Source organism: Zalophus californianus, chromosome 9 (assembly GCF_009762305.2).
Source record: "Zalophus californianus isolate mZalCal1 chromosome 9, mZalCal1.pri.v2, whole genome shotgun sequence".
Lineage (NCBI taxonomy): Eukaryota > Metazoa > Chordata > Mammalia > Carnivora > Otariidae > Zalophus > Zalophus californianus.
This window is the reverse complement of record NC_045603.1, coordinates 19,765,071-19,777,470: the sequence shown is the minus strand read 5'-3', so window position 1 is coordinate 19,777,470 and position 12,400 is coordinate 19,765,071. Positions and strand designations below refer to the sequence as shown.

The following is a 12,400-nucleotide window of genomic DNA, read 5'->3' as shown; positions in this document are numbered from 1 at the left end:
AGGCTGAGGTGGTTACTTTTACTTCTGGCAACCATAATTGTGGTCATTCCACAGTCTGCGAGGAAGGTATAAATGTCTTTTGAATAAATATCCTCAGGACAAATGCCAGCTGAGCTGGTTCAGTTCAAAGCCTGCACAATAGCTTGACTCAATTACATGCATTCATTAGCCAAATCAGTATACTACACCCGCTTACATCAATGGATAGATCATCCAAACAGAAAATTTATAAGGAAACATCAGCCTTAAATGACACATTAGGCCAGATGGACTTAATAGATATATAGAATACTCCAACCAAAAGCAGCAGAAAATCCATGCTTCTCAAGTGTACATGGATTGATCACATATCAGGCCATAAAAACAAATCTCAATAAGTTCAAGAAGACTGAAATCTTATCAAGCATCTTCTCCACTCACAATAGCATGAAAGTAGATTCAATTACAAAGATTGATGGAAAAACTACAAAAATGTAGAGATTAACAACATGCTACTGAACAACCAGTGGACCATTAAAGAAATCAAAGCAATAAAAAAATACCCAGAGACAAAAGAAAACGGAAATATGACACACCAAAATCTATGGGATGCAGCAAAAGCAATTCTAAGAGGAAAGATCATAGTAATACAGGCCTACCACAAGAAAAAAACAAAAATGTCAAATAAACCACCTAACTTTACACCTAAAAGAGCTAAAAAAGAAGAAAAAATGAAAAAGTCAGTAGAAGGAAGGAAATACTAAAGATCAGAGTGGAACTAACAGAATAAAACAACAATAGAAAAGATCAATGAAATTAAGAGCTGGTTCTCTGAAAAGATAAACAATTGACAAGACTTTAGCTAGACTAAGAAACAATAAGAGACTGGCCTCTAATAAAATCAGAAAGGAAAGACAAGAAGTTACAACTGACATCACAAAAATACAAATGATCATAAGAGACTACTATGAAAAATTATCAAAAAATTGTACAACCTAGAAGAAATGAATAAATTCCCAGAAATATACAATCTTCCAAGACTGAAGAAATAAAAAATCTAAATAAACCAATTACTAGTAAGACAACTGAATCAGTAATCAAAACTTCCCAACAAACAAAAGTCCAGGACTAGACAGCTTTACTCACGGTGAATTCTATCAAACATCCAAAGATTTAATACCTATCCTTCTCAAACTCTTTCAAAAAAAATTGAAGAGGAGGGAATGCTTCTAGACTTATTTTATGAGGCCAGTATTACCCTAATACCAAAACCAGACAAAGACACCACACACATGCAGACATACATACATTATAGGCTAACATGCCCTGATGAACACAGATGCAAAAATCTTCAACAAAATATTAGCAAACTGAATTCAATAATACATTAAAAGGATCATATATCACGATCAAGTGGGGTTGAAATATTCCAGAGATGCAAGAATGGTTCGACATCCACAAATAAATCAATGTGATAGGCCACATTAACAAAATGAAGGACAAAAATCATACAATCATCTCAATAAATGCATAAAAAGCATGTGACAAAATTCAAAAACCACTTATGATAAAAACTATGAACAAAGTAGGTACAGAGGGAATAAATGTCAATATAATAAAGGCCATATATAACAAACCCACAGCTAACATCAGTCAATACTGAAAAACTGAAAGCTCTTCCTCTAAAATTAGGAATAAGACAAGGATACCCACTATCCCCACTTATATTCAAGATAGTATTAGAAGTCCTGGCCACAACAATTAGGCCAGAAAAAGAAATAAAAGGCATCAAACTGGAAACAAAGTAAAACTGTCACCATTTGCAGATGACATGATACTATACATAGGAAACTCAAACAGCACCAAAAAACTGTTAGAACTAATAAATGAATTCAGTAAAGTAGCAGGATACAAAATCAACATATGACAATTTGTGGTGTTTCTATAATCTAATAACAAATTATCAGAAAGAAATTAGGAAAACAATCCCATTCACAATTTTATCAAAAAGAATAAAATACCTAGAAATAACTTTGAGGTTAAACTTTTAAGGAGGTGAAAGGCCTGTGTACTGAAAACTATAAGATACTGATGAAAGAAATTGAAGAAGACACAAATAAATGGGAAGATATCCCACACTCATGGATTGGAAGAATTAATATTGTTAAAATGTCCATAATACCCAAAGCATTCTACAGATTCAATCCAATCCCTATCAAATTCCAATGGCCTTTTAGAACAAATAATTCTAAAATTTGTATGGAACCAAACCCTAATAGCCAAAGCAATCTTGAGAAAGAACAAAGCTGAAGTTATCATGCTCTAATGTCAAACCATAGTACAAAGCTATAAAACAGTATGCTATTGGCATAGAAACACACACAGATCAATGGGACAGAACTGACAGCTCAGAATTAAACCCACACATATATGGACAAACCAATTTATGAGAAAGGAGTCAAGAATATATAAAGGAGAAAAGATAGTCTCTTCAATAAATATGTTGAAAAAAACTGCACAACCACATGCAGAAGAATGAAACTAAACCACTAGGTTATACCACACAGAAAAAGTTAACTCAAAGTGGCTTAAAGACTTGAATGTAATACCTAAAACCATAAAATTCTTAGAAGGAAACATGCAATAAGCTGCTTGACATTGGTCTTAGTGATATTTTTGTGGATCTGACTCCAAAAACAAGGGAAACAAAAGTAAAAATAAACAAATGGGATTACATCAAACTAAAAATCTCCTGCATGGCAAAAGAAACCATCATCAAAATGAAAAGGCAACAAACTGAACGGGAGAAGATTTTTGCAAATAATATATCTGACAAGGGATTAATATCTAAAATTCATTAAACTCAACAAAAAAAAACCAACCTGATTAAAAAATGGGCAAAGGATCTGAATAGACATTTTCCAAAAGAAGACATACAGATGACCAACAGGCACATGAAAAGATTTTCAACATCACTAATTATTAGAGAAATGCAAATCAAAACCACAATGAGATATCACCTCCTACTGGATAGAATGGGATTATTGAAAGGACAAGAAATAACAAGTGTTGGCTAGGATGTCAAGAAAAGGTAACCCTCATATACTGTTGGTGGGAATGCAACTTGGTATATAGCCATTGTGGAAAACAGTATGAAGATACTTTAAAAAATTAAGAATAGAACTATATAATCTAGCTATTTTACTTATCTATTTTTAAGATTTTATTTATTTGATAGAGAGCACGAGCAGGGAGGAGGGGAAGAGGGAGAAGCAGGCTCCCTGCGCAGGGAGCCCCATGCAGGGCTCTATCCCAGAACCCTGGGATCATTACCGGAGCTGAAGGCAGATGCTTAACTGACTGAGCCACCCAGCCATCCCTGACTTCTGGGCATTTATCCAAAGAATACAAAAATGCTGATTTGCAAAGATATTTGCACCCCCATGTTCATGCAGTATTATTTACAATAATCAAGAAATGGAAACACCCTAAATGTCCATCATTGGATGGATGGTTAAAGAAGTTGTGGTATATATATACAATGAATACTACTCAGCCATAAGAAAGAATGAAATTTTGCCATTTACAACAACAAAGATGGACCTTAAAGGTATTATGCTAAGTGAAATAAATCAGATGGCTGAAGACAAATATCAAATGATTTTACTTACATGTGGAATCTAAAAAAAAGCAAACAAATGAATTAACAAAATAATACAAATATAAGCTCACAGATACAGAGAACAGATTGGTGGTTACCAGAGAGGAAGTGAGGTGGGGGTGGGCAAAATGAGTGAATGGAGTGAAGTATGATGATGGATGATGGTAACAACTTTTAGTGGTGATCACTTTGTAGTGTATACAGATGTCAAATTACAAGGCTGTGTACCTGCAACACATAGTTATATACTAATTTTACCTCAAAAAAATGCTACAAACTGTACCCCCACACACTAGTATTAAAGAGTGTGACCAGTTGAATTTCAACTTCAGAAGTCTATTCTTTACTGCAAAGTTTAAAATATAGACTTTTCAGTTTGAGAAAACAGTATAATTCAAAATAACTACACTGTGTATGTTAAATATATCCTTGTTGAAAATACAATGGTATACAGGCAATTAGAGATTATAAATAAGTTGTGATCCAAAAGCCTGGTAAATCCAGTTGCTACATATTCCCTCATTAAATCATTCATAAATCACAACTAAATTTATTGGACTTTTACTGCTTGTCCAGAGCTGTGCTAAATGCTTACATCATTCTCTTGAGAAGGGTGAACTTTTCTATTTACGATTTTACTGATGAGTAAATTTATGCACAGAGCAATTAAATAATTAGTCCAGGGTCATACTGCTAGAAAGTGGCAGGGCAGAATCTGAATAAGCAGACCATTCCTAAAGTCTGCCTTAGCCGGTGCCTTAACCATCATGAATTTCATCTCTTGCTGGGCAGGTCCAGAGGCTACTCTATATATCCTAGGATAGTAAAAGTAGTAATTACTAGGTAATAATGGTAACTATAGTTCTGGACATAAGAGCATACAAAGAAAAAAAAAACCCAGGATTAAGGGAGAACTATACATTTTTTTTTCCTGGTAAGAAAATTAGGCATTGATTAAAAGAATTTACCTGTTCTATAGTTCTGAATACAAAACTAGAACAGATTAATCTTAAAGATTTCCATTTTGGTTCCCCTTAAACTCTTTTTTTAAAAAAATTTTATTATGTTATGTTAGTCACCATATAATACATCATTAGTTTTTGATGTAGTGATCCACAATCCATTGTTTTCGTATAATACCCAGTGCTCCATGCAATATGTGCCCTCTTTAATACCCATCCCCTTAAACTCTTTAGAGTATGATGATGACAAAGGTACTCTTTCACATGTCTTTATTTCATTGGCATTGGAAACTAATTTTTACAAGCTAAACAGGAATAATTCTTGGTTATTTAAGCACTACTGTTATTTTCAAAAACATGGGACTTTTAAAAATAACTAAATAATAATTTAGTTTCATAGACTTTCTAAAATTCAATGATAGTCATTTTTCTAGGAAAATAGCCAGGTTTTCTTCTTCCTCATCATGTAAACTGTTTTAATTTAAAATTATGTCTCTTAGCTTCCAAATTTTTATACACACAAGTGAATCAAACAATAATGTATTTGTGATCAGTCTTTATTTTTATATTAACTTTAGTTTTGCTCTTTACTCGGTGCAGACAGATCTAGACTATTTCCTCTAACAGTTGCATGAGTCTGTCTTATCACCTAAGGCTAATTTAAAAAGAGTGTATGTGTATACTTTAAAGGAAAAACAAAACAATGTTTACTGAAAGTTCTTGGCTAAAATTCTAAATAAAAGTATGCTCTTCCCTCAGATGGCACATTTTCTTCTCCTTCATCATCTCAGACTTTTCTCCCAAAGTGAGGCTCCTTAGTTTTCTATAAACATGATTCCCAAAATGCCAGAATTCCTCTTGAACAAGGCGGTTGACTTCACTTATCGTACCTAGCTAAATGCTGAAACTGGTTTTCTAGTAGTAGTGGTGATAGGTTATAGTGAGTCACCCCCACTCCAACCCTTGTGACCGATGGCATGTACTTATGAGGTAATGGATCAGAATTCAGGCTCCAGGCTGTGGTTGAGAAGCAGCTTTTCTGTAAGACAATGTTAACTGTTACTGGAATTCTACCCCAAAACTTGGCACCACCTTGCAAATGAATGTTTCTCAACATTTACAGACAATGACGGGCTCTCAAACTTGCTAAATGAGATACATCGGGGAAGTATTGGGGGTGCTGGGGGTTCTCCCCTTGGTAGTCATCCATGGATTTCCCCCCATGGTGATACCTAAATGGGGTCTTGATGAATATGAAATTAGTCAGGCCAATAATAGGGGGGACGGGAGTTCCAAGGAGAGAAAAAAATTCAAAGACACCAAAAGGGAATAGGAGAATGATACATTCAGAGAAATGCAAGTAGTCTGCTACAGCTGCGGGAGATAGGAATGTATGGGAGAGTGTAAGAAATGAAGAAGAGAGTCTGGGTCTTGATGATAAAAACATCTATATGCAATTCTAAGATGTTAAAATATGTGTCGAAGGCAGCAGAGAGTCACAGAAAGTTTTGAAACAAGAATGAAGTATGAACAGATCTTGGCTTTAGTGACAGACTGAAAGAGAATAATGAAACCAATTGGGAGCTATTATAATAATTCAGGTTAGAAATGATGAGGACTTGAACTAAACAGCAATGGGCATGGAGTCCTGTGGTCAGCTGTGAGAGATATTAAAAATGAAAAAATCATAGTGACTGACAGGGACAGGGAAGAAGACAGAATCAAGGGTGACTTTCAAGTTTCTGGTGTGGGTAGTTGATTGAGGTAGAAGATTATGAAGTAGGTTTAGGCTGGGCAGAGGATGAAATGAAGCCAGTAGGGGGTAAAGAGACTGGATATCCAACATATGCTGATGCTTACTGGACTGTTAGTTTTCCATTACATTTTCTCTAGAGGGAAAAATCATCATTTTAAAGGTCATTTTAGCCCTCTGTTATTATAGAAGGTCTCCTGTGTATTTCCAGAAGCAAAAAAGAGGTCATGGTCAATGTTAAATATATTTATAACATATATTCCAATGAGTACCAAAATGGATTGGACTCATATGTTCAATTCACATTAAAATATATGTCACAATGCATCTGCTTTTAAAGTGTGTGTCAGAAACAATTTCCAGAACAAATGCCAAATATCCTGGAGATACTTGAGTTCAAATTACCAATATATGCCATTGTACTTACACTGTTTGCTACTTGGATATATACTAAATGTAGATACCTGTTTGAAATCTGTTCTTACAGACTTTTAAAAAATTCTTAAATACTGTTTTTAAAAGATAATATATGAGAAAAAGACTGTTTTTATGGTGTTTCACCTTCAAAATGCACACATTTTCTTGAGAGGATGAGAGCCAAGAAAAATTTCAAAGTATATTGCTAGTATAGTACAAATGTCTGGATAACATAACTAAATACATTAGGGTGAACTAAAACCCCAAAGTGGACTCTTTATAAGTACCTAGATACTTGAAAAACAGACTAGCTCTGAATAATCCATTAAGATATATTTTATCCAGAATGAGCTATGTAGTCTGGTTTGCTTGGATGGAATAAATTATTGTTAAATTTCTGAGCCACGATTTGTCAGCATTTCTCAATTTTTTTAAATAAAATTCACACAAACAGATATCTAGTTTCATAATAATTATTAATGTGGACCTAGAGTGGCTTTACCCTATTTATTTCTCAATCTGGTTCAACTTAGATCATGGTAGAGTAAATTTCCTATATACTAAGATCTTAAAAATCGAAAGAAAGGAAGAAAGCAAGAAAGGAAGAAAGAAAGAAAGAGGGAGGGAAGAAAAGAATTGAATAAAAACAAAAGAAAAAGATGGCATGAAAGAAAAAAAAAACTTCTTGTGATACTACTGCTGTGCAGCAAAACTGTCATCAAATTCCATCTCTTCTGGATGTATAGATTCATCAATGATCTATTCAAACTGCTTCTACAATGTGCAATGTCCGGTTTTTAGTAGCATAGGATAGATATTTCATTTTTGTAACATTAGCCAAGACACTATTTATGAAGGTGGTTTCCTCAGCCATCAAACACTGTATAGTGGAAAAATAATAGAGCTTGGAATATTTTTATTATAACTGATAAATTTAACATCTTGGCATAATATTATATTAGAAGAATTACTTACTCAAGAAGATCTGGGTCTAGTCCTTCCGATATCATTTTGTTTCTTATTGCCATCACTGGAACACCCTAAGCAAAGGACATAAGAATCAATTATTAAAAATGCCTCCTTCATAAGAACAGATAAATAGAACAATGAAGAACTGAGAGCCCAGATATAAACCCAAATATAGATGGCCAACTAATATTTGACAAGGGAGCCAAGAATGCAGAAAAGAAAGTCTTTTCAATTAATGGTGTTGGGAAATTGGATAGTCACATGTAAAAGAATGAAACCTGATCCCTATCTTACACCACTTACAAAAATTAACTCAAAATGGATTAAAGACTTAAATGTAAAACCTGAAGCCATGAAACTCCTAGAAGAAAACACAGGAAAAAAGCTCCTTGATATGGGAGTTGATAATGATTTTACAGAAGTCACACCTAAAGCACGAGTAACAAAATACAAAATAAGTGAGATTATATCAAACTAAAAAGCTTCTGTACAGCAAAAGAAACCATCAACAAAGTGAAAATAATACAGAATGGGAAAAATATTTACAAACCATATATCTGGTAAGAGGTTAGTATCCAAAATATATAAAGAATTCATACAACTCAAAAGCAAAAAACTTAAATAATGCAATTTAAAAATGGGCAAAGAATGTGAATAGGCATTTTTCCAAAGATATATGAATGACCAACACATACACAAAAAGATGCTCAACATCCCTAGTTAAGAGAGAAATGCAAATTACAAACAATAAGATATCATCTCATCCTGTTAAGAGTGGCCATCATTAAAAAGATAAGAGGTAAAAAAAAAAAAGATAAGAGGTAACAGATGCTGGCATGGATGTGAGCAAGGGAACCCTTGTGCACTCTTGGTGGGACTGTAAATTGGTAAAGCCACTATGGAAAACAGTATGAAGATTCCTCAAAAAATTAAAATAGAACTACCATATGATCCAGCAATTCCAGTTCTGGGAATATATCCAAAGGAAATGAATATACTAACTCAAAAAAGATATCTGCAGGTCCATTTTTGTAGCAGCATTGTTTATGATAGTCAAAACATGGAAACAACCTAAGTGTCCATCAATGGATGAATGGAAAAAGAAGTTGTGGTATATATACACACAATGGAATATTATTCAGCCATAAAATTGAGAAAATCCTACCATTTATGACAACATGGACAGACCTTGAAGGCATTATGCTAAACACATAAAGACAAATATATTATGATCTCATTCTATGTGGAATCTAAAAACAAAACAAAACTACCAAACTTATAGAAAAAAGAGACCAGATTTGTGGTCCCTACCAGAGGCAGGGATGGGGGAGTGGGAGGAAGGAGGGGGAATTGGAGTAAGGCAGTCAAAAGGAGAAACTTCCAGTTATAAGATAAAGAAGTAGTAGGGATATAATGTACAACATAACTACAGCCAACACTGCTGTGTGATATATAGGAAACTTGTTCAGAGAGTAGATCCTAAGAATTCTCATCATGAGGAGAAAATTTTTTCTTCTCACTGTACCTATGTGAGATGATGGATGTTAACTAAACCTATTGTGGTAATCATTTCACAATATATGTAAATCAAACCATCATGCTGTATGCCTTAAACTTATACAGTGATGTATTTCAATTATTTCTCAATAAAATAAAAAAAATTAAATGAATAGAAGCTAAAATAAAAAGCCTCCTTTATAGGTCTCCACACATATCCCCTAAAACAAGACCTTTTAGATGGCTCATATTTAAAATAGCTCTTATTTTGCTTTTACATTAGTATGTATGTAGCACTTGAATAATCTAATAAGGTACACATTTTAACTGACTCAGTGGAATCAGTGCTATCCAATATCACATATGCCCAAATTAAATCACTTGAGTTATCCATTACTAATTCTGCTGTAAACAAGTCAGATATCACATTCTCACTTTTCTTATACCTCCAAAAAAAAAATTGATAACTCAAACGATTAAAACCTTGGCTGGGATGTACAATAAATACTTAACAAGATGAGTAAATGTCTTTTCAAATAAAGATTTCGGAGCTTTCTAAAGTATAGCTATGTTAATGTTCTTTCCATAAGCAAATGGTCCAATTCCATTTGGACACAAAGGTCAAATAAAATTCAAGAATTCTCCTGGGACTGTATTATACATCTTGTATAATAAGAAAAGGATAAGAAAAGGATATGTTAGAAATATATATTTACTTGAAAAAGCAACTGAATTACTGAAAGCTCACTTATAAAGCTCTAAGGGAAGAAGATGCAATCAAGTCGGCCAATTCCTACTCTTCACATCATTCCTAAAGATGAGGAAACACTAATATGTGTTAAATTTGAGGACCTTCATTATATCACTTTCCAAAGTGGAATCACTGTGCTTTAAAAGGTTGTACACACAGTTGGGACCCTCTCTGTCATATCTCTTCATCCCATGTGGCAGAAGGGGTAAGCCGAGCCAGAGCCCACGTGGGAAAAAGCTCCATCATTGCTCCACCGGTGCTGCATACTCTTCCCTTCAGGCGTTCCATGTCACTAGCCAGTTGTGTGATATTCAATTTTGAAACCAAGGTATAGAAGAGGCCCCTTAGGAGCACTAATGCTCCAGGTCCAATTTCTCAAAACTCTACCCTGAAGTTTCTGGGCACCAGCCCAACTAAGGTTCTCCTGCTTTCTTTTGCAGTTGTCCCATGTGTTTTCTGGTCTGAAGGATCTTAGGAGTAAATTTACTGGGTTATCACAATCCCACACCTTCAGTGTTTAACATCACCAGGCTGCACAGTGCTTTATGCTGAGAAAAGACATAAACAGCCCCTGCCCTCAGGGAGTAGTCTAATAGATGTGTTAGATAAACACAGTGCAATCATGCAATTGATAACAGAGGCCTGCATAATCGTAATGTTAGACCCAAGGAAAGGCAGACTGAGTTGAGGATCCGCAAAAGACTTGCTGATGTGAGTCTTAAAGATGGGATAGAAGTTTTAGTTAAAATGAAAAACACAAAGACTTAGAAACATAGACAAATCTTTAAATAACCTATTTTACACAAGTTGTCTCAAATATATTTTTAAGAACAAAGAGATACTTGTCTAGATAATTTCCTCCATCAAAGTGTTTATTTTATTTTACGTTTCACCCAATAAAAAATTTAAATCTCAGCAAGCATATGTAAAAATGTAAGAATCAAATGGATTATAAATTCAATATGAAGAATCTTCAAAGTTAATGACCATATATCTCTCACAAAAATGTTACAGATCTTGCCAAGTTAAATTCAGATCATTATTAACTATGATCTTCATTTTTAAAATCAGAAAATATATTAAAATTTAATTCTTACTTATTTTTTTAAAAAATGTCCAGAAAAGACAGTTACAGAAGGAGTCATAAGATGTCTTCTATAACCATGATCTCTTATTTTGGTTACGGAGGAGAAAAGTCCAAGTTCTCTACAGCGTGCTAGGTTAAAGGAGGTTGGGAAAACAAGGCTCTTTCAAATTTATAGTTTACCAGGAAGACTCTCTCCTGGGAGGTAGCAAAGGAAGACTGTCATTTACAGGCCCTTTTATAAATTCATCTTCATAACTGTTATGTCATAAATTTATAAAATACAATCTATTAAGATTCAGAAAGTGGGGTCCGTGGGTGGCTCACAGAGTTAAGTGCACCTGACTCTTGATTTCGGCTCAGGTCATGATCTCAGGGTTGTGAGATCAAGCCTCACGTTAGGCTCTGCACTGGGCGTGTAGCCCGCTTAAGATTCTCTCTCTCCTCCCTCTGCTCCCCCCTCCCCCCACCATGGGGTCTCTCTCTCTCTCTCAAAAAAAAAAAAAAAAAGATTCAGAAAGTTACGGACACTTAAATGCATCCTAAATGTTAGATGAAAATAAATAGTACCATTGTATAATTCTCTTCAAAGCCATACTCCTGAAAGTAATACTGTTTCATGGTGCAAACTTCAAGAAATTCTAAAAAGTGAAATATGGTAGGTTTGGAAGACAAAAAAGGTGGAAGATAAAATCTTTTGTTAGCTTATGAAGTTTAAGGATAAATGAAAGGGAAAAAAAAGGCTGTTACTTGCTTAGGGGCATTCAATATGAACAGACACTTATATTTGGAACCAAAAAGCATGAACTTAAAACTTGTACCACTTTTAAAATATATTTTCTGTAACTAAGACTTGAGAGAAAGATTTTTCTCTTAAGTACAAAATGTACTTAATGATTACTTCATAATAAAATGCATTTAATTTTAATGGTGGAAGAGAAAGCTGACACTTGAAAGATAAGGTTGGGAATTTTACTTGATAATTAAAACTTAACTATTACTTAAGTATTTAGTATAACAAGCAAAGTTAGGACTGTAAAAGAGATGTGAAAAAGAGCAGAGTTTTATGTTTTCCTTCTTTAAAAAGACCTCTCAGTTTCTATTAACTATGGTTTGATGGTATAAGGTCTTTCTACAAACTCAACTATGTGATTTATTTATTATACTTTAGCATAATCCACAGGATATCATTGGAAAGGTTATACAAATAAGTTACAAAGCCGAGAAAACAGAAGGGAGAAATGAAGTTGAAAAAAACATTTCCTAAAATATAGCAAAGAAAGTGTGTATGAGGTGCTGGTGAGGGGAGGTAGTGGGTAGGGAGTAA

The 12,400-nt window shown here is 34.1% G+C and overlaps 1 protein-coding gene across 4 annotated transcripts in view; it reads right to left on the bottom strand.

The window, feature by feature from the left end:
- The window catches only part of WASHC3 (WASH complex subunit 3), a 51,043-nt gene that overhangs the window by 8,115 nt on the left and 30,528 nt on the right, over positions 1–12,400 (bottom strand). For 3 of the 4 annotated variants that reach the window (XM_027595153.1, XM_027595154.1, XM_027595155.1), the window contains one exon: positions 7,748–7,812. In XM_027595153.1, the coding sequence (XP_027450954.1) occupies positions 7,748–7,812 (65 nt within the window). Of the gene's footprint in view, positions 1–5,492; positions 5,642–7,747; positions 7,813–12,400 lie in introns of all 4 variants that reach the window. The other variant, XR_003520082.1, reaches the window with a different exon arrangement.